Source organism: Moschus berezovskii, chromosome 15 (assembly GCF_049115385.1).
Source record: "Moschus berezovskii isolate FMDL1 chromosome 15, NW_MosBer_1.0, whole genome shotgun sequence".
Classification (NCBI taxonomy): domain Eukaryota; kingdom Metazoa; phylum Chordata; class Mammalia; order Artiodactyla; family Moschidae; genus Moschus; species Moschus berezovskii.
In genome coordinates this window covers 53140992-53165030 of record NC_142474.1, presented here as the reverse complement: position 1 = coordinate 53165030, position 24039 = coordinate 53140992, and the positions used below count along the sequence as shown (strand labels likewise).

Genomic DNA, 24039 nt, shown 5'->3' with positions numbered 1-24039 from the left:
GTAGGGAAGGAAATTGGATGAACAAGAGGCAGAGAGGAAAGGAGTCTTAAAATCTCAATTCCTTTTGAATTTTGAACCATGAGAATATAACTACTTACCCAAAAACTAAAGAAAATTTAAAGTGCTCTAATGTGCTCCAGTGGCAGAAAGTGAAGAGGAACTCAAAAGCCTCTTGATGAAAGTGAAAGAGGAGAGTGAAAAGGTTGGCTTGAAGCTCAACATTCAGAAAACAAAGGTCATGGCATCTGGTCCCATCACTTTATGGGAAATAGATGGAAAAACAGTGGAAACAGTGTCAGACTTTATTTTTTTGGGCTCCAAAATCACTGCAGATGCTGATTGCAGCCATGAAATTAAAAGACGCTTACTCCTTGGAAGGAAAGTTATGACCAACCTTGATAATATATTAAAAAGCAAAGACATCACTTTGCCAACAAAGGTCCGTCTAGTCAAGGCTATGGTTTTTCCCATGGTCATGTATGGATGTGAGAGTTGGACTGTGAAGAAAGCTGATCGCCGAAGAATTGATGCTTTTGAACTGTGGTGCTGGAGAAGACTCTTGAGAGTCCCTTGGACTGCAAGGAGATCCAACCAGTCCATTCTAAAGGAGATGAATCCTGGGTGTTCATTGGAAGGACTGATGCTGAAGCTGAAACTGCAATACTTTGGCCACCTCATGCGATGAGTTGACTCACTGGAAAAGACTCTGATGCTAGGAAAGGTTGGGGGTGGGAGGAGAAGGGGACGACAGAGAATGAGATGGCTGGATGGCATCACCGACTCTGTGGACATGAGTTTGAGTGAACTCCGGGAGTTGGTGATGGACAGGAAGGCCTGGTGTGCTGTGATTCATGGGGTTGCGGAGAGTCGGACACGACTGAGCGACTGAACTGAACTGAACTGAACGTGCTCCAGATTATTCAATCTTATTTCTTGATATTAAAATTTAATTTCTTCTTGTACATTGATTATGAAAGTGGACAGAAATTTTTGAGGTACCATAAAAAGAAAGGTGATAAAAAATTAGCAATTTGCCATCTACAGAGACCATGTTTTCACCACGGGTATGTTTCCACTGTGGGTAATTAAGGTCCTTCGAAGGTCGCCAAACAATGGCCTGGCTTTTCATGAGCACTTTCGTGGGCTGTGCACATGATGTTCTGCCAGAAGCAATTTTTACTTGTGCATTCTATTGGAACATGAAAACAGGCAATTAAGGGAGGAAAACAAAAACAAACACATTCTAGCAGAAACATTCTATAAAATGCTCCTTGTTTCCAGAAGAAATAAAAGAAAGAATAGTTATGAAAACTTGGTTACTTTGGATATGTCATGAGTAGAGACTTTAAAACTTACCCTTTTGTAAAGCACGTGGATCTTCTGGAAGTGGGTTTAACAATGTCTAACAAAAGAGCATATCGCAGTAAAGACTTTGGTGGTAAAAAGAATGAATGCTTGTCAATGTCATCTTCAAGAAAATCTTTTAGCGTTCGCACAGAGAGATCACTGTCCTGTTGATGTTTCCTGTCAATTTCTCCTGCAGTTTCAAGCTTAAAAAGAATGGCCTCTTTTCCAGAACACTGCGTGCTGCTATCAAAGCAAATATTTGGTTCAATTTTCTTTTCTTCAGTTTTTTTTCCTGCACTTATTGCATATTTAGGGGGATGTTCAGATTCGGTTTTGGGGAACTCCATTAGTACCTGGCATTAAATAAAAATATATAAATTGTCAAAAGCTTTCTTAAAAATAAAAGACGAATTAATAATATCCAGTCAACATTAGGCAAAAAAACTCTTTGGCTTTTACTGAGCTGTCATTAAAAAGATAGACATTGAGGTTTACTAGTAATAATATAAGCTACTACAAGTTTTTCATCATATAATGACAGGCCATCAGTCTGTAGATAATTTATTTCATGAAATTACTGCTTTCTCTAGTAATAAAACCATTCAACAAAATAATACGAAGTAGACTGAATATACAGACAACATCATATTTGGAAAAGAAGTTGAGAAAGCAACAGGAACATTTCCAGAAAATGTGTTTTGAATCAAAGCTTGCCATTCCCCTTCATTAAAAAAAAAATACTAAAACATACCCGTGATCTAAAGGAAAATTAGTTATTAAAAATGATAAATACCCTGAAAGGTTATTTCTATTCCTGAGCCACATAAGAAAAAGTTGTTCCTACAAAACAGGTAACCTTGTATAAAGTCCTATTTTGAGAAGGATAAAATAGTTCCAGGAATTTTTAATGATGAAATCTTTGTTAATATACTTCATACATTGTTTTTGAAACTATCTATCCACATTGAAAGGGAGACACACTGCTATTGTATAATATGATACAGGCGTGTCTTCCATCGCCTGCATTGGCAGGCGGGTTCTTTATCACTAATTCCACCTGGGAAGCCCCATAATATAATACCCGTGTGTGTAGTCACTCAGTACTGTCCAACTCTTTGTGACCCTTTGGACTGTAGTCCACCGGGCTTCTCTGTCCATGGAATTTTTCAGGCAAGAATACTAAAGTGGGTTGCCATTTCCTATTCCAGGGGATCTTCCTGACCCAGGGATCAAACCCATGTCTTCTCTGTCTCCTGCATTGCAGGCAGATTCTTTACCCACTGAGCCATCAGGGAAGCATAAAACTGGTATTGTGGTACAGGGGGATTCAAATGATACTACTGAACCCCTGTTAGTAGGACATGACTTTTAAGTTCTTACCTGTGATGATTACAGAGAGCTTCGCTGAACTACTGAAACTCTGTTATCCACATCAATTTTCAGCAGAATTATCAAAATTGCTAGCATAATGAGAGATTCTATCCATAGCAACTGTGCATTTCATCCAACTTGTACTAATCATTACCATATTTTAATCAGTTAATGCTAAACAGCATAGATTTCAAAGAAAATGCAACCGACATGTGAAAACACTCGAGCCATTTTTAAGACAGTATACTGAATTTTTATCAACAGTAGTCAATGGGTTCTATTGAGGGAGAAAAATAATAGATGCAAAAGAATCAATGGTCAGAAGAGAAATTATTCCCCCCTCCAATAATTTCTCTTCTGACCGTTGATTACAGCAGTAATGGTAATTTTTTACTTTCAACTTATTTTTTGTAATGATGAAAGAAATGCTTCTGGTTTTGTTTCAAGCAATTAAAGTGGTCATATCAGGAATGGGAGGGCTTCACTGGTGGCTCTGTGATAAAGAATCCACCTGCAAATGCAGGTTCAATTCCTGGGTTGGGAAGATCCCTTGAAAAAGGAAATGGCAACCCGCTTCAGCATTCCTGCCTGAGAAATCCCACTGACAGAGGATTCTGGCAGGCTACAGTCCGTGGAGTCGCAAAGAGTCAGGCATTACTTAGTGACTAAACAACATAAGGAGGGGTAAAAGGCTTAGAAGATAGACTGAATGCATGGTCTTTATTACAGGCGTGAGAGGACACACAAACCTCCACCAGTAGTGCCAGAAAATAAATAAGCAGACTGAGACCTACTTACAACAGATAAATATGATGATGATGATGAGAACAACAATGATAATAATAATACCTGACCAGGGGCCTGAAAAGGGAATGGCTCTGGCTGAAGCTTTGCAATAAGGAAGTACCGTAATCTTGAATTTGGAATGCCAAGCTGAAAGTGAAGCAGAACAGGTAGTTGCTATGGGAAATTAAAGTGATCTCTACCAACTGTTAGCATCTAGTGGGAAAAAAAAAAAAACCAACTCATACACTATACATTAGTTTACATCAGGTCTACATTAGTTTCTGTGAGACAAAATTCCATTATCAATTTGTAGAAGACGTCCCTGCAGCAAATTCTTAAACCTTTTAAACTGTCACTTTGTACCTTTATTTGAATGAAATAAAGATGGAATCAGATGAATCATATGTCTACGAGTCAGTTTCATTTTATATTTCCCAAGTAAGAAGACAAATAGATTTTCTTACATTCATTATTGATAGTACAGTAATCATAAAAAATAAAATTCACATATAGCTATAAAATTCAGATATAGAAGGAATCATGTCTGAACTAATTTTAAGATTTGCCTATAATATTATTCAAATTGGATCCATTCTTTTTACTGAATCAAATTCCCTTTGGGAAAATTTATTTAAGTTTATAATTGTGGTACTTACAGAGGTTGGAGACAATAGAAATTCTTGGTACTGAAAGCCACAATTTTCTATTGTTTGTATTAACAGATCTCTGAAAAGACAAAGGGTAAGAAAAAAAGCTTTCACTCTATAGTTCGAAATGTGGTTCTTATATAAAATATTACACATAAAATTTCATTTTATGTGAAAACTGTACCTCCATTCAACTTGTTTAGAAAGAGAAAAATCCTGGGTCTTAAGTCCAATACTTGAGAAATTACATTTCTCAAAGAAAGAGATAACCTGTATTATAAGTAAAAAATTGCTAATCCACTGATGGGAAATTCGTTATTGGAATGAAGCTATGTCTGCAGCCAATCAGACAGGCGAGCACTGTCGCAGACAGCAGGTGAATCCAGGCCTTAACTGGCTGCACTTTCTCCAGTGGGGCAACCACCTGAAAGGGCCCTGACACGGGGCGTGCTTCTTCAGTCCAACAGGACAGAAAACGCCTGTCAAGAGGACTATTCTCACTGAAAACATCCTACTTCTAATGAAATGGACACCAACTTAAGCAGCTAAAGTTGAGAAATACCATTCACATTACTCATTCTGGAAAAATTCAAATATACCAAAATGGGAGAGAATCAGCTGACCCTAACCTTGTGATACTTCACATTACTATTCGAAAACTACATTAATGATAAACTACATATCTTAAATGTCAGAGTATACACATTTATTTTTCAGATCTTTATTTCACAATAGTTCTTATTATATACCAACTCTAAGATGAACACAAGAGAAATACATTTCTTACCTTGTAGAAGATACTTCAAAACCTTTAACATTTTCTAAAAGAATATACTTCGGTAATTTTTGTAATCTAAAACAAAAACAAACAAACAAAAAAACCAAACAGAATTCCAAATATCTCAATACTAAAAGTAAGAAGCAAAGAAAATCCTTACTTGTGAGAAATACGAGGTAACTATTAAATCCGATTTTAGAAACGAATTTTATAAAGGATGGAGGTGACATATTTTAACCCTTTCCCCCATAAACATGGCACACTTGATAAGGTTAACATTTGAAATGCTAATTTCCACTGAAGTTTAAGTGAAAACACAGGACTGCACAGAGCTTTGAACTGCACAGAATGGCAGTTGAAAGGGCTGACGTTTACGTGGAATACAGCTTCTAGGGTTAGCAGTGCTATTTTCCAGGCCATGGGCAACAGCATTCACTAACATTAGCATCATTTGCATTAATCCTGTGAGCAGAGGCAATACAATTCAGCTATTAGGCTGTAACACCCTGTCACTCACTTTAGCAGCACTGTAGAATCAACAAACATTTGCAGTTGCTCTATCAGTCATGGCAGAAAATAAATGACATGTATAGTATCTGTAGAAGCTGCTAATCTCTATAAAATGATAAACATCACATTCTTCCAGATACAAAGTTTTATACTTTTTTTTTTTCAAAGTTTTACACTTATGGTAAGCTTGCATAGGAATCTAAGTTTTTACCTTGGGAGAATGTCTAGAATATATAAGAAGCTATTTGTCCTTGGATCAGTCACGTCACCTTGCAGGCCAATTCTGAAAGGGATAAGAAAATAACTTCAAGAATCTTACATAAAGATATCAAGTCACTTTTAAAAAGCAAAACAGAGAACTACAATTAGTTGGTCCTCACAAAAAAATATGATCATCTCTGTTGCTATAAAGAACAAAACATGTTTATTCATTTAATTAAAACAAAAAAAGCTTTGTCTGTCTAGTAAATGTAGTACTTATAAAAAAATAATATGCCCAAATGCCTTACATGAGGCAAAGAAGAATAAGAAGTCAATGAAGAATTAAAAACAATTATCCTCTTAAAATCAACTAGTTTAGGAAACACACACACACACATACACACATACAATTGGCTGGTGACAGCTTTTGCTCTGCCCCAAGGGAGACAAAAGTTCAGAGGGATGAGCTGGTTGGGCAGGGTGGCAACATAAGAGTCGATGGCACTGATAACTAATCACATCCAAGTAGACCAAGATAGTAGGTAAGATCAGGACAATCTTGTTCAATGTACAGGGGAGACAATAAAGGTGAAGGCTTGATTCTACACAAAGGTGTTGCAACTTGGTTACACTAACTAGGTCAAAACAGGTCATGTGAAAAGGTGGTATTCGGATCAGCAATTAGATCTTATAAGTAACATTCAATATGATCAAGAACCAAGCAGAAAGGAAGACAAGATTGGGCATGAATTATAACAACAGAGGATTAGGATTAGGATTTAAGACCTTGTCACATATTAGTTTCAAAGTCTTAAATTAATTGACATCACTTATCAGCTCCTCATGCCTGATAGCAAGACCAAAATCATCAGTGGATCTGAGGCTCAAATGGGAGAGGAGAGTGGACTTGAACAGATTCCTCAGAAACCTTGGTTTCTTCTCATTTAGTCCCTTTCCTCTCAGAGTTCCAAATGATGACTGTGTTGCAGAATCAGACTCTGCGGCCATTAGCAAGCTCGATCTGGGTTGATACAGAGCAAGAACGGTATCATAGGCAAGACATGGGCGCCATTGCAGGGACGTCTGAGGCATCACAGTGCTGGGGCTGCACTCTGCTCTGAGTCTCCCACTCATGGCAGTCTTAAAAAGGCCATACCCTTGCATAGCTCAGGACTATCTTTAAAGGCTAATAGAGTTTTGCCAAGAGAACGCCCTGGTCATAGCAAATATGCTCTTCCAACAACACAAGAGAAGACTCTACACATGGACATCACTGGATGGTCAACACCGAAATCAGATTGATTATATTCTTTGCAGCCAAAGATGGAGAAGCTCTATAAAGATAGCAAAAACAAGACCAGGAGCTGACTGTGGCTCAGATCATGAACTCCTTATTGCCAAATTCAGACTTAAATTGAAGAAAGTAGGGAAAACCACTAGACCATTCAGATATGACCTAAATCAAATCCCTTATGATTATACAGTGGAAGTAAGAAATAGATTTAAGGGACTAGATCTGATAGATAGAGTGCCTGATGAACTCTGGATGGAGGTTCGTGACATTGTACAGGAGACAGGGACCAAGACCATCCCCATGGAAAAGAAATGCAAAAAAGAAAAATGGCTGTCTGAGGAGGCCTTACAAATAGCTGTGAAAAGAAGAGAGGCGAAAAGCAAAGGAGGAAAGGAAAGATATAAGCATCTGAATGCAGAGTTCTAAAGAATAGCAAGGAGAGATAAGAAAGCCTTGCTCAGCGATCAATGCAAAGAAATAGAGGGAAACAACAAAATAGGAAAACAAGAGATCTCTTCAAGAAAATTAGAGATATCAAGGGAACATTTCACGCAAAGATAGGCTCGATAAAGGACAGAAATGGTATGGACCTAATAGAAGCAGAAGATATTAAGAAGAGGTGGCAAGAATACACAGAAGAACTGTACAAAAAAGATCTTCATGACCAAGATAATCACGATGACGTGATCACTCACCTGGAGCCAGACATCTTGGAATGTGAAGTCAAGTGGGCCTTAGAGAACATCACTACAAACAAAGCTAGTGGAGGTGATGGAATTCCAGTTGAGCTATTTCAAATCCTGAAAGATGATGCTGTGAAAGTGCTGCACTCAATATGCCAGCAAATTTGGAAAACTCAGCAGTGGCCACAGGACTGGAAAAGGTCAGTCTTCATTCCAATCCCAAAGAAGGGCAATGCCAAAGAATGCTCAAACTACCGCACAATTGCACTCATCTCACACGCTGGTAAAGTCATGCTCAAAATTCTCCAAGCCAGGCTTCAGCAATACGTGAACCGTGAACTTCCAGATGTTCAAGCTGGTTTTAGAAAAGGCAGAGGCACCAGAGATAAAATTGCCAACATCTGCTGGATCATGGAGAAAGCAAGAGAGTTCCAGAAAAACATCTATTTCAGCTTCATTGACTATGCCAAAGCTTTTGACTGTGTGGATCACAATAAACTGTGGAACATTCTGAAAGAGATGGGAATACCAGACCATCTGACCTGCCTCTTGAGAAACCTGTATGCAGGTCAGGAAGCAACAGTCAGAACTGGACATGGAACAACAGACTGGTTCCAAATAGGAAAAGGAGTTTGTCAAGGTTGTATACTGTCACCCGGCTTATTTAACTTATATGCAGAGTACATCATGAGGAACACTGGGCTGGAAGAAGCACAAGCTGGAATCAAGATTGCTGGGAGAAATATCAATAACCTCAGATATGCAGATGACACCACCCTTATGGCAGAAAGTGAAGAGGAACTCAAAAGCCTCTTGATGAAAGTGAAAGAGGAGAGTGAAAAGGTTGGCTTGAAGCTCAACATTCAGAAGACAAAGATCATGGCGTCTGGTCCCATCACTTCATGGGAAATAGATGGGTAAACAGTGGAAGCAGTGTCAGACTTTATTTTTTGGGCTCCAAAATCACTGCAGATGCTGATTGCAGCCAGGAAATTAAAAGACACTTACCCCTTGGAAGGAAAGTTATGACCAACTTTGATAATATACTAAAAAGCAGAGACATTACTTTGCCTACCAGGGTCCGTCTAGTCAAGGCTGTGGTTTTTCCCGTGGTCATGTATGGATGTGAGAGTTGGACTGTGAAGAAAGCTGATCGTCAAAGAATTGATGCTTTTGAACGGTGGTGCTGGAGAAGACTCTTGAGAGTCCCTTGGACTGCACGGAGATCCAACCAGTCCATTCTAGAGGAGATCAATCCTAGGTGTTCAATGGAAGGACTGATGCTAAAACTGAAACTCCAATACTTTGGCCACCTCATGCGACGAGTTGACTCTCTGGAAAAGACTCTGATGCTGGGAGGGATTGGGGGCGGGAGGAGACGGGGACGACAGAGAATGAGATGGCTGGATGGCATCACAACTCGATGGACATGAGTTTGAGTGAACTCCGCGAGTTGGTGATGGACAGGGAGGCCTGGCGTGCTGTGATTCATGGGGTCGCAAAGAGTCGGATACGACTGAGCGACTGAACTGAACTGAACTGAACTGAAAGGCTTGATTCTACACAAAGGTGTTTTTGGGATGTCATCCTTCCCTGATAATTTCCCAATCTGCTTTCAGACACAATTGCAGTATCACCTCCGAAAGTATTCCTCCCTCCTGATACGCAGCAATATAACACCTTCCTCCTCTATGTTCTCATGGCAGTTTCAGCATTCATTTATTATCCCCTTAAATTACATTATAAGGTAATTATTAATATTTGTCAGTCTGTAAGTTCTGTAACAGAACTGCAGCATTAAAAACAATATCTCTAATGTAGGGGCACAGTAAATCCTTGAAGAATTAATTTCCTAGAAAACTTGAAATAAATCAAAACGGGTGGAAATTAAGCATGAGCAGAATATTTATTTAAATTTGAATTTTTATTAAACTTAAAATTGCACTATGTGTTTAAATGGGATGATATAAAATAATTGATAAATCTTGGCCCTTACATTTTCTAATTGTATGACCTTGAGTTACTTAAACTTTCTATGTCTCAGCTGCTCACCTGTAAAAAGACAGTATACTAATGCACAACCCATAAGCTTGTTGAATTAAATGGCAAAATCTAGTAAGACATCTGGATGGTTGTCATTATTATCATTATTACTTAATTAAAAATATTATTGTTAAAAATATCTAAATGAAGATAAATTAGTCAAGATTTTATCTAAAATATAATTCCCTGAAATATAGTCAAATAAATACCTTAAGAAGAAACTAAACTGGAATACAGCTTTAAAAAAGCTATTTTATTAATTGTATGTATTATTAAATGTACGTATCAATTATGAGAAATGCAAAATTCACAGATGCATTCTTGACTAGCTTTAAAATTTTACAGTTAAGTAATTTAGGACTTGAATATTTATTATGAAAATTGACTTTGATTAATCAGTGTTAGGAAGATGTTCCTGAATGCCGATTAATTTAAATAATTCAAGGTAATTTGGGTCAGAGATAAATATTTTATCTTCAGTAGGTATTGGAGAGGTACCACACTGACTATGACCAAATCACTGTGCTCACCTGGCAGTTAACTGCTCTTTTTCTCATGATTAATGCTGACTTATAAATGTGAATAGAGAAAGAGAATTACATATGAAAAATTTCAGGACTAGGGAAATGCAGCGAATGGACTTTATAGTGTCCGTGCTTGAAATTACAGTATATTTGATTTAATGAGTCTTTCAAAAGTATTCTTCCTAACAGAGAAATATATATTATACATACCTTGTGAAGGGCTGACAGGGTGGGCTCATTAAAATCATATTGAAAGATAATCTGTCAAATTCTTCTAGTGTAATGCCCTAAGGAATGAATATTTGGGGGGGGGGAAAGAATATAAAAACATGCATAGAAGGGGAAAAAAGGAAACATACTAACTAATTACAACTAAATATATCAGAAATTGTGACCGCTTATTTATAACACTTAAAAGTTTATAAAACATTTAATACTTTTAAAATAAACTTCAGTTAAACTAACTTTCCAAAGTGATTTTGGAACTAAACTAATCCAAAGTGATTTTGTGAAGAAAGTGGAGCAGTAAGCTGAAAATATAAAAGATTAAGTGACTTCTCCCAAACCCCAGGACCAGCTCAAGCAGAGCTGTGAAGTTCGATCCTAAGCATTTCATGCCTCTATGATACCTCAAGTCTAATTAAGACTGCTGTGATTTCAGGAATTAAATGGAGAACTTTATTTCATAATTAATTTCAGCAAAAGATCTAGGGAATTATTAACACCTTTCTATTAATATTATTTATTTAGAAAACATGATGTATGGACCAGTCACCATTTCTCTCCTGTCTGTCTCTGTCAGTATATCACCAAACAGAAAAGGGTCCCACTTTCAGATATCTGCATACTGTTTTACAGTTGTGTGTAGTCAAAGAACCTCAAAAGATTATAAACAAGATTAACCAAAACAATGCCTACGGGGCTAAATAGCTTTAAGATGTACTGTTCTGCTTCTTTATATACAGTATCAGAAGACAAATACAGAGAAATACAAATCTTGGGTTTGGCCAATTCTCATTAGGCTCTGTTAGCATATACTCTTAGCCAGAAATTTAAAGCAACAAGCCCAGAATCCCAACATTCCTAGTTATAACACATTTCTAAGAAGTTCCAGATCATGAAAAAAGCAGGAAAAGCTTTATTCTGAGTTCTGAAAAGAGTTAACTTGTTGAACACATCAGTTGTCTCTATTGTATTAAAAGTCTGAATGTACATGTCTATTGTTTTTAAATCACAGGCTTTTAAAAGTAGTTTAAGATGTGTATGTAAAATGAAATGAAAATTAAATATTGAAAAGTTCCCAAAGCACCTCTAGAACCCAGAGTTCTAAAGAAAACAATCTGAAAATCATACACTCAACAGTGTGTCAGGAAACCTGGGGCAGAGCAGTACCATTATCACAGGTACTTACTTAAGTTATAGCTAGTTAGCACAGGGCTATTAAGAAAAGCAACTTATTGACTTCACAACTGACTGTAGACTGATTAAAGCTAAATTCCTAAAATTAAAATAAAAAACAAACAACAACTTTTAACATTAGGAGCATCCTAAGTCTAGAATCTAAAAGAAGCAAACAGTTAATACCTCCAATACCTCCAATTAGACATACAAAATTACAATTTTAAAGGATTTTTGGAAAGGGTGATTTTTATAATAGCACAACCAAAATGACAGAGCAGTTATGCAAAACATAATCACTCAATTAAACCATTCACAACTATCTTTAATTTAGCAATCTAGGTCAGTGTATGTGACAGGATTCAAGAAAGTAGTTACAGAGATGCATGGATTAACTTCAATAATTTGATATTTTATAATAACACTAATGGAAATCTATTCTTTTTTCATAACCAGAGCATTCAAGTTAAAAAAAAAAATCCCTGCTTTCAGAAAACATTAGATCAACTTCATGCGGTAACTTCATTTATTGAGTGTTGATGAGCAACTTTGTCACACTACTTGTTTTATCACTTCTCTTCTCAAAAAGCTTCCTGGTCATTCTTACACTTAATTTTCATTTAAACTTTAGGAAGAACCTGGTAGATTAGTAAACAACATTTGACTGTTATAGTGAATTTATTGTTAATCTAAAGAGAATTAAAATATTGAGGCACAGGGTAAATCTTCAATAAAAACTTACTGAGTGGATATTTCATACTATTTTCTGCGCTATGAATTCTGATGTTTTGTTCATTAATAATTTGTTCGAAATTACATGAACAGAACTTTCTTGATCATTGTATTAATCCCCATTATAAAGCAATTTTCTATGACTCTTAAATACTTTTTGCCTTTAGACAGATCTTATCTAATATCAGTTCTGAAATACCTGTTATGCCTGGCATTTTTCCATTTTTTAGGCACAATATGTAGTTCATTAGACAATGTTCATAATCTAACCCACCAATATTTCAGAGTATTTATAATACGCTAAGCACTGTGATAGGTCCAGGAATACAACGATGAACAAATCCAGCAAGTTTTCAGTTCACATACTTACATTGCAGTAACTAGTAATTTTCCATCTCCTATCTAGATAAATACCAGATTTTAGTTTTATTACTAATCATCTTTGTAACTATCCTGTCCTTGGTTAAAAACCTACATGCACTTTTCAGGCCTGACCACAGGCCATGACGAAGGCTTCACCCAGCAGGTGCTGGGGAGTCATTCTCCCCACTGCAGACTTGGTGCAAGACCAGTGCCTGGTAGTCTCTGAGATCAAGTGCAATGTCTCAGGCCCCCTGGAAGGTCATGCTCTTCACATATTTGCATTCCAAGGTCTATCTGTGGGCACAGAGTCCTCTTCAGCCGCCATCTATTTCTGCCAAGGCCTCCTTCTGGGAGGAGGAGGAGCCCTTGAAGATACTTCTCTTGCCTTGACTATACCCAGCAAATTGCACTCTCTCCTCCAATACCAGGGGCTCCTTCAACTGTTAGCTGACTCCCATGTCTGCTGATCCACTCAACTTCCCAGCAGAGTGCTGTACCCTAGGGAAACAGAACAGGGGGCAGGGCATAGACATTTTCTCTACAGCAAGTAATTAAGGCTTCACTCTTTCACTTTTGCCCTGTTGCTTTAATCAGCTACTTCGATCCCTGACAGCTCAGCTGAGCTCCTGATAACATGAAATAATGTCCTAAAAATCTACAGCTTCATTTATCTTTCAAAGAATAGACATATTTTTTGAGTCTCACTTTCCCTTCCTACTCCAATTATAGTATTCTTACACTGTAAAGATTTATAACATTCTCACTTTGCTTCCTGACCACAATTTCTTTCCTAACATGGCACCTTTATTTCTGAGTTTTCCACTCTGATTCATCTCTTGCTTAGTTAGATTAAGTGACTGAATCACTTTCTCAGTAAGGGTTCTCGGGTAATACAGTTCATGAATTGTTGGAGGTTTTATTTCAGGAATGTTTTTCATTTACTTCTGTTAATGCTTTTGCCCCGTTTGTTTCGCTGTCTTCTGTTTGCCACTCTGACATGACCTTTATTTCTAGAATGGTTTTATTTTTCTCATCTCTTTTTCTTCTTCCCAGACCACTGATAGTTTCAAGTCTATTGTCTTATTATTGCTTTTGAATGAAGCTCCAATACTTCGGCCACCTGATGCAAAGAGCCGACTCATTAGAATGAGAGATTCTAAAATCTGGGAAAGATTGAAGGCAGGAGGAGAAGGGGATGACAGAGGAAGAAATGATTGGATGGCACCACCGATTCAATGGACATGAGTTTGAGCAAACTCTGGGAGATGGTGAAGGACAGCGAAGCCTGGCATACTACAGTCCATGGGGTTGCAAAGAATAGGACATGACTGAGACTGAACAACAATACATTTATTTGAGTTCTTGAAGATATCAAGTTTTATTTAAGGTTTCAAACTAATGGAGATGTATGTTTGTAATTTTCTTCTGCTTCTTCATACAATTTTTCTGTAAATATTCTGCTTGTTTATGTTACTTCCTTCCTTCAAAAAGTACTATATCAGCATAGCCTCAAAGGCTCCTTTCTAATTACTAATATATATATATATTTAAATGGAGATCACTTGAATCTAGAAATTTGCTAAAAAGGTGAAAGAAAGAGCAGGTGCTTTGTCACTGCAGTTTCTGGGAAGAACCCACAAAGCTCTCCAGCTGAAGACCACGCCACTGCCTGTAACCCATGTTCTCACATTTAGAATGAGCAAGAAGTCTGCAGAGCTTCCAGTGATGCTTTCAGTCCAGTGATTTGGAATTTTTTAATGTCTCTTCTCTTCACTTGGAACAAACAATTGCTGGGTCTGCTTTGTCTCCTCCCTTGTCCTTCTCAAAGCTGCATGAGACACAGAGAGATCTAAACTGAATGCAATTTTGCCATCTTCATTCACTGTGTCTTATTGCCACTACATCTGACATTATTTTTCGCAGTTTTCTTTTTTGTTTTGGTTTCTGTTTAAATCCTATTTTCATTCATAATGGTTTCCCATCCTCTCTTTTCTCTTCTTATTTCTATTAGGAAAAGAAATATAATTTTGGAATAGAAATATCTTGTCTTTGCCACATTCAATCAGAAGTCCCAAATAAAACTGTTCACAAGTCCAACTTCTGTACTAAGTAGTATGTTTCTGCAGGTAAAGACTAGTTCTCAGTCATATCTGTGTTCTTCTAAGGGCTCAATAACTTGCATGAAGTCAATGTTCTCAAATTTAAGTTGATCAGAATATGTTGTTTTCAGTTCAGTTCAGTTCAGTCGCTCAGTCATGGCTGACTCTTTGCGACCCCATGGACTGCAGCACGCCAGGCCTCCCTGTCCATCACCAACTCCTGGAGTTTACTCAAACTCATGTCCATTGAGTCGGTGATGCCATCCAACCATCTCATTCTCTGTCGTCCCCTTTTCCTCCCGCTTATGAAACTTAAAATCTCTTAAGTCTCTCATTACTCCTAAGTTCTCCATTAAACTTCCAACTGCTTTTTAAGCATGACCCTCAATGTACTTCTGATACAATTGATCTTTCCATTACAGAACAGGGCTGAAGAGAACATCCAAGAAGAGACTAACAGCTGTAGGAAGGCACATTGTCTTTTTTCTCATAGATATCATTTTAATGAACTGATTCTCTCCTCTCAAATGAGCGGGAGGTACCTATATCCATTCTTTCCTCTCCCTAGTATTCTTATTTTATATGCAGATAATATGACTTATTATTATCTATTAAAACCAGTACTGAAATAGAGCTATCACTAGAAAAACAGTTATATATATATTATTCTAAATGCCCCCAAATTTCTTCTGGCATGTAGTTTGGAACCCCAAATACATAAAGTGTCTCACAGTTTCCCTTAGAAGGTAAAAAAGAAAAAAAGATTAAGTCATTGAACATAATGGGTGCTTTACTGAGATTTTGTTGTTGTGTCATATTTTGTTCAGTGGGAGAAACTCCTTGCTGAATTGGACATTTGGCTGCATCAACTTTTAAATATATACATTAAGTTTAAACTTAGATCCAATTTTATAAAATAAAATAAATTTTGCTATCATAATCTATGTCACAGAAATTTTGGAACCTAAATGCAGATGGCCTACATATGAGTCAATTCAGTTACTTTTTAGCAGGTATGTTTCTCCTGACCCTGTATTTACTTCTGCCCTACGTCCATGATGAGACTGGCAGACTTAGTGCAGTCTGCCATGATGTTCATGAAGTGCACTGCTACCAGTTACTGGAAAGATGATGTTAAACCCATAGTACTTCTCTTGATGAGGCCCATGCAGAAAAATATTCTGTTCTCAGTATCAGTGACAGATGTTCTTCAACACATAAATAGATGACTTTTACCTTGTGAATACCCAATCACAGAGCCAGGAAATGGCCCTATTTCATATCCAGCTAAAAGAAAGCTTAAAACAAACCTGTTGGATACACAAAATGTGGTACATCCATATAATGGAATATTATTCAGCCATTAAGAGAAATGAAGCACTGACACATGCTACAACACATCTGTATGGAAACATGCTAAGTGCAAGAACCCAGACAGAAAAGGGCCACATATTATATGATCCCATTTATATGAAATGTCTAGAAAGTCAAATCCATAGAGGTAGAAGGTAGATTAGTGGTTGCCAGGGCCGAGAGGGAAGGAGAAATGGGGAGTCACTGCTAATGGGTACCAGATTACTTTTTATGGGGATAAAAACGTTCTAGAATTAGAAAGTGGTAATCCTTACACAACTTTGTCAGTAAATGGAAAAAGAAAAATGCTAAAAATGTACACTTTAAAATGGTGGACTTCATGGTAAAATGAATTGTATCTTACTTAAATAAAATCTGTGAGACTTTTGCTTCTGTTTGGAGGGAGCAAATTCTAAGAGACTTACTTTCCTTCTGTAAATAAACTAGAAAACTGGGAGAAATGTAATAACTATTTTCAGATATTGGACCACAGGCAGATAGGACTACCATTCCTTGGAAAAAGACAAAAAAAAAAAAAAGTTGAAGATAATTAGACTTTCTACCTGGAGGTAATTTCCACACAGCAGTGAAGGGAAAGGACACTCACACTGTACCTGGGAATGTAGATGAGTTGAAGAGAGATACTGGCATTCAAGGTCAAGGTGACTAGAATTTGCAGAGCAAGACTACCACACTAAAAGAAGCTGCATAAGGAATGAAATACAGAAACCTGCATAACATTCCCTTTGAGTGTCCTGCTGAGCATGAACCTGTGCATCTATCAGGCAAAATACTTTGAGGTGGGCAAAGACCAACTGCCAGGAAAAGAACCATTATTGGGAAGCTGTAAGCCAAAAAAATTCCCAGATCTCAAGGCAAGAGAACATTCGAGTTACCACCACAACCTAGTTAAGAACATGGGACACTTAATAGCAATCAAAGAAAGGTCACATATTAGTAGTAAGATTAGACTACCCTTATAGTAAAGGCTACTCCACATATACTCTGAAATGCTTAAAATAAGCCTCAAAAAGAATCAAGATGATCTGAAATTAACTCCCCTGAGAACAAAATTCAACAGTCTTTAAAAGATTACAGTAAACTCCAGCACTCAAAAATGTAAAACGTACAATGTTAGGCTCCCATTAAAAAATTACTACAATGCTAATAAAACAAGATAATGTGACCTATAGCAAATGGGAGTGAATGGAGGAAGAATCCATCAATAGAAACAAACCCAACAATGACATGCTGGAATTAACAAAGATTTTAAAACAGTCATTGTAAGTATCATAATTTGTTCAAATACTTAAAGGAAAATAAAAATATTATAAGGAGACAAGAACATAAAAAATAATTAATTGAAACTTCTAAAAATGAAAAATATCTAAAATGAAGTTACATATCAAAAAAAAAAAACCCACCTCTTAAAGATACAGCCATATAGTGTGCTTCTAAAATGAAGCAAACAGAGTAGAATAGACTAAAAATGAACAGTCTCAGTGAATACGAAGGGATCTTATAAGAAATCTAATTGAAATGCAAGGACAGGGAATTCTCTGGTGGTCCAGTGGTTATGACTCTGTGCTTTCCCTGTCAAGGGCACAGATTCAATTCTTGGTCTGGGAACTAAGATCTAGCAAGCCACATGGCACAGCCAAAAAAAGAGGCAAAATTAAAAGGATGGATAAAATATATGCATACAAACACTAACCATAAGAAAGCAGAAGTTATAGTAATTTAAGAAGCTATATTAACATCAAGAAAGTAGACTTCAGAACAAGAAATAATTCTGAGGGATAAAGAGGAATATTTCATAATGATAAACATGTCAATTAATCAAGAAAACAACCATAAAGCATATACACTTAATAAAAGAGCTTTGGATAAAATGAAGCAGAAACTAAAAGGAGTTAATAGACATTCACAGTTGTGCTTGGATATTACAACATTCTCTCAGCAACTGATAGGAAAAAATCAGTAAGGATACAGAAAAATTGACAATACTATCAATTAACTTGACCCAAATGACACTTATAAATGTCCACTCAACAAAAACAGAATACACATATATTAATATGCTGTCTAGGTTGGTCAAAGCATTTCTTCCAAGGAGCAGGCATCTTTTAATTTCATGGCTGCAGTCACCATCTGCAGTGATTTTGGAGCCAAAGAAAATAAAGACTGACACTGTTTCCACTGTTTCCCCATCTATTTCCCATGAAGTGATGGGACTGGATGCCATGATCTTAGTTTTCTGAATGTTGAGCTTTAAGCCAACTTTTTCACTCTCCTCTTTCACTTTCATCAAGAGACTCTTGATAGTTCTTCTTCTCTTTCTGCCATAAGGGTAGTGTCATCTGCATATCTGAGGTTATTGATATTTCTCCTAGAAATCTTGATTCCAGCTTGTGCTTCATCTAGCCCAGCGTTTTTCATGATGTACTCTGCATTTAAGTTAAATAAGGATGGTGACAATACAGCCTTGAATACAGCCTTGACGTACTCCTTTTCCTATTTGGAACCAGTCTGTTGTTTCACGTCCAGTTCTAACTGTTGCTCCCTGATGGGCATACAGGTTTCTCAAAAAGCAGGTCAGGTGGTCTGGTATTCCCATCTCTTTCAGAATTTTGCACAGTTTAGGTGCACTGGAGAAGGGAATGGCAAACCACTTCAGTATTCTTGCCTTGAGAACTCCATGAACAGTATGATAAAGCACAAACATACCAAACAATAAAAAAACAAACAAAAATAGAAAGGAAATTTCATTGAAGAATACATAGAAATGGTCAATAATCACATGAGAAAGTACTCAACATTATTAGTCACCAGGGAAATGAAAATTAAAATCACAATATCACTATATGCTCACAAGAGAGGATAAAATTTAAAAGACTGACACTGAAAAGATGTAAAATAACTGAAACACTTAAACACTGACTGTGTGACTATAAAATGGTATGAACACTATGTAAAACAGTTGGCATGTTCTCATAAAATTAAAGAAGTCTATCATGCTGCTGCTGCTGCTGCTAAGTCACTTCAGTCGTGTCCAACTCTGTGTGACCCCATAGACGGAAGCCCACCAGGTTCCCCCGTCCCTGGGATTCTCCAGGCAAGAACACTGGAGTGGGTTGCCATTTCCTTCTCCAATGTGTGAAAGTGAAGTCGCTCAGTCGTGTCCGACCCTTAGCGACCCCACGGACTGCAGCCTACCAGGCTCCTCCATCCATGGGATTTTCCAGGCAAGAGTACTGGAGTGGCTTGCCATTGCCTTCTCCGGAAGTCTATCATACACACCAGCAATTCTACTCCTAGGTTCAGTTCAGTTCAGTTCAGTCGTTCAGTCGTGTCCGACTCTTTGTGACCCCATGAAAACAGCACGCCAGGCCTCCCTGTCCATCACCAACTCCCGGAGTTCACTCAAACTCATGTCCATTGAGTCAGTGATGCCATCCAGCCATCTCATTCTCTGTCATCCCCTTCTCCTCCTGCCCCCAATCCTTCCCAGCATCAGACTCTTTTCCAGTGAGTCAACTCGTTGCATGAGGTGGCCAAAGTATTGGAGTTTCAGCTTTAGCGTCAGTCCTTCCAATGAACACCCAGGATTGATCTCCTTTAGAATGGACTGGTTGGATCTCCTTGCAGTCCAAGGGACTCTCAAGAGTCTTCTCCAGCACCACAGTTCAAAAGCATCAATTCTTCGGCGATCAGCTTTCTTCACAGTCCAACTCTCACATCCATACATGACCACGGGAAAAATCATAGCCTTGACTAGACGGACCTTGGTTGGCAAAGTAATGTCTCTGCTTTTTAATATACTATCTAGGTTGGTCATAACTTTCCTTCCAAGGAGTAAGCATCTGTTAATTTCATGGCTGCAATCAGCATCTGCAGTGATTTTGGAGCCCCCAAAAATAAAGTCTGACACTGTTTCCACTGTTTTCCCATCCATTTCCCATGAAGTGATGGGACCAGATGCCATGATCTTTGTTTTCTGATTGTTGAGCTTCAAGCCAACCTTTTCACTCTCCTCTTTCACTTTCATCAAGAGGCTTTTGAGTTCCTCTTCACTTTCTGCCATAAGGGTTGTGTCATCTGCATATCTGAGGTTATTGATATTTCTCCCAGCAATGGTATGAACACTATGTAAAACAGTTGGCATTTTCTCATAAAATTAAAGAAGTCTATCATACTCTCCAGCAATTCTACTGCTAGGTATTTACCCTAAAAAAAAAAAAAAAAAAGTCCACACAAAAACTTATACACGGATCTTCATAACAACTTTTTATAACAGTCCCTTTTTATAACAGTCAAAAACTGGAAACAATCTAAACGTCAAATATGTGAATGGATACACATTTTGCAATATGAAATTTCCACAAATACCTGTACATACAGAATATCACAGAACAATAATGAAGAGGCGACTACTGATTGATACAATGCAAAAAACGTTACACTAAACAAAGGAAGTCACACTCAAAAAAATTACACTCATGATATTATTCATGGTATACTAGAAATAGAAATGGAGCCTGGTAGGCTGCAGTCCATGGGGTCGCTACGAGTCAGACATGACTGAGCGACTTCACTTTCACTTTTCACTTTCACACATTGGAGAAGGAAATGGCAACCCACTCCAGTGTTTTTGCCTGGAGAATCCCAGGGATGGGGGAGCCTGGTGGGCTGCCATCTACGGGGTCGCACAGAGTCGGACACGACTGAAGTGACTTAGTAGCAGAAATAGAATATTTAATTTGTAATGAATGAAAGCAGATCAGTGGCTACCTAGGGCTGGGGTCAGAGACTGACACTCAGGAACATTTCAGGGTAATGGATGTTCTAAAGTCTCAACTGTGGTGACTCAGTTGTATGAGTGTGTGTGTGCTCAGTCTTGTCCAACTCTTGCGACCCCATGGACATTGGTCAAAACTCAAACTATACACAAAGAATGCAGCTTCGTGCATATATATTACAGTTTCACGAGAAATATGTGTAAAATTTTTCACAACATAAAACTGGGAGAAAAAACACAATTTCATATTATACCGTATTTTGAAAGTAACGCGTTAAATACTTCTGCTGAGTTCATCACAAGCAAAAAACTATCTTTAACTTTGACAGGCGTCAACAAGAAGAGAGTATCATGGAAACATATACACCGCCATATGTAAAACAGATAGCCAGTGGGATTACAGCATGACTCAGGGAACTCAAACTGGGACTCTGTGACAACCTAGAGGAGTGGGATGGAGAGGTGGGAAGGAGATTTAAGAGGGAGGGGACATGTGCATACTTATGGCTGATTCATGTTGATGAATGGCAGAAACCAACACAATATTGTAAAGTGATTATTCTTCAATTAAAAACAATTTTTTTTTTAAAGTAGCATTCAGTAAGTATTGGGTTGGCCAAAAAGTTTGTTCCGGTTTTTGCCTACACCTTTACAGAAAAACCCGAATGAACTTTTTTGGCCAAACCAATAAGATAACCAATGATTTTTTTTTTCATTTTCTCTTTTTCCACTCCTGCTATGTATATATTGTACCTGAGTACTGCTTAAAAATTAAGAATTAAGCCAAGTTTAATATCATTATAAAACTAAACATTTAGAAATATTGTATATGCCTACATTTCAATTCTTTCAAGACCAAATTACTGATCATATCTCTCTAAAGCTAGAAATTTTTAAAAAGGAAAAAAGAAAAAAAATAACATGCTACCTTCTGACAGAATTAAAAATATAAATTTAATTCCCTTCTCCTAAACTTTTTCATTTATATATGACTTATCTTCAAATGAAGACACCAGAAATCAGTATCTTGCAGTATTCCTCAATCACATTTTTACTTGCTATATACTTATTAAAACAATAATAATTGTTACTCACTTCAATTGTCTTGGCCAGTAACTGTGTGTGAGGAAAATTATACTTGTATACTTCATTAGCAACAGTATTTACATCAACAGCAGCCACCACTTGTGCAGGTAAACAGCTTTCTGTAATGATAAATGGAATATCTTAGAATGCCAAGTCCTTAACATCAATTTGTTCATTATAGAAAAGAGCTAAAATAACAGAATTTTGTAGTACATTTCCTCACTTCCTCAATTATCTAGTCAGATCTCAGGTTACCTGTCAGTCAACAACAAAGCCAGGAAGAACTAGGCAGGAAGTGGAATATTTATGTACCTCTGGTTCATCTCTCTCAACAACATTTTGGTGCTAAACATAGGACAAATGTTTTAGTCCTTATCTCTCATATTTGCTTTCCTTCCTCCATTAAGGTATAGATTTATGAGTCAAATGGAAAGTTTTCCTAAATTAAACCAAAAACATTCGATATTCTTAAAAGCCGGATGGCTTGGAAATTTAGAAATTAACTACAATTTGTTCCTCATCTTCTATCATTAATACAATTCTGCTTCCCATTACCATTGGAAATGCTTTTAGGTCAGTTTTGGTAAGTTTCAGGTAAATTTTTTTTTAAATAGCTTTATTAACAGGTAACTCACATATCACAGAATTCACTCCTTGAAGGTTTAGGTAAGTTTTTAAATGGAATGAAAAATTAATTTGTGTCCAAATATAAAAATTTCACAGACCAAAAATTAAAAATTTTGACAGATCAGGAGAGAACATAAGAAGAGCAAAAGAAGTAATTACAAGGGTATGCTTTCCTTCACTGCTCTGTCTTGCTGCTGAAGAAAGGCGTTTTCATAATGCTTTCAGATTCAGAGAATTTTGGTATAGTCTTAAAAGAGCAGTCAAAATTTATAACTGCTATTGTATTTTGCAATTACCACCCTCTTTGCACTTCTTTCTCAAAACGCATACAAACCCAATTATGTGTAAACCCTGTCCCAAATCAGTAGAAAATGTGAAGAGTTCTTGAAATAAAAGTATTTGAGAGGTCTTAGGAAAATCATCAGAGAAAGTATTACAAAGTTAAATATCAGCTCCAAATAGCTATTTCTTTAATAACCATTTCTTTTTAACAGTTAAATTTGGCAGCCCAAATTTCAAAAAATTAAAGAGATAAACATTAGGATGTGAGGAGCTAGGCCACATGTAATAAGGACCTGGAAATAAAAACCAGATCACAGAAGATGGGGCAAAGAGGAAGCAAACACACACTCAGAAACAATCACACTCCACTGAGGCCTAGGAAAGATGATGCCAGAGAGAAACAAGGGGATAAATGCATCCAAGTAAATATTTACTACACGTCTACTACCAGGCTCAAGAACCTGGGCTAGGACCAACTCTCTCTAGGTACCTCTCTCTAGTGCCCTGTACATAGGTCACTGGAAGCTTCACGGTCCAGTTAGTAATATCATACTCAGCTGCCTCCAACTGAGTTTAAATCCAATAATTAGTTTATCTGCCTTCATATAAAGTAAATTTAAGTTCTAAATTATATCTTTGTCAAAGGTATCAGAGAGATCTTGAAACATAAATGAAGAAGGCTTTTAAACAAATAACAAAAATTAGTATGTAAGAATCAATTTGCAAAATCACAAACCTTATAATCAAGGTTAAGAACTAAGCAACTACTAATCATTGTAAGAGAGCTCAGAATTAAGTAAATTTCACTGAACTATTCCACTGTGTTGCTAAATAGGAAGTGTTGTAATTAGCATGATGCTGCCTGCTTGCATTTCTATTATATATTCAGCAAGCTGGGACTGCCTGGAGTTAGTTGATATGATTTTTCTCTTTTTACAGGCTGATTGAAAACCCACAGTGATGTGCCAAATCTGTACCACAATCAATAATTAATTTTATATTCTTGTATTATGTGCCCGGAAGACATAAAAACTGACAAAAAACAACTGCCAAAGGCATGTTTTATGTGGTGATGCAAAAACTGATGAACCAAAAATTCTTTCTCAGAAAACAATAG

At 37.1% G+C, this 24039-nt stretch overlaps 1 protein-coding gene across 3 annotated transcripts in view; it reads right to left on the bottom strand.

Moving 5' to 3' along the window:
- TRDMT1 (tRNA aspartic acid methyltransferase 1) overlaps nt 1–24039 on the bottom strand; it is a 101599-nt gene that overhangs the window by 16107 nt on the left and 61453 nt on the right. For 2 of the 3 annotated variants that reach the window (XM_088844061.1, XM_055429439.2), the window contains exons 2-7: nt 22023–22132; nt 5651–5722; nt 4939–5004; nt 4161–4230; nt 3568–3651; nt 1357–1700 (exon numbers count right to left, since the gene is read on the bottom strand). In XM_088844061.1, coding sequence (XP_088700187.1) covers nt 1357–1700; nt 3568–3651; nt 4161–4230; nt 4939–5004; nt 5651–5722; nt 22023–22078 — 692 coding nt within the window. In that variant the 5' untranslated portion in view covers nt 22079–22132. Of the gene's footprint in view, nt 1–1356; nt 1701–3567; nt 3652–4160; nt 4231–4938; nt 5005–5650; nt 5723–10394; nt 10472–22022; nt 22133–24039 lie in introns of all 3 variants that reach the window. The other variant, XM_055429430.2, reaches the window with a different exon arrangement.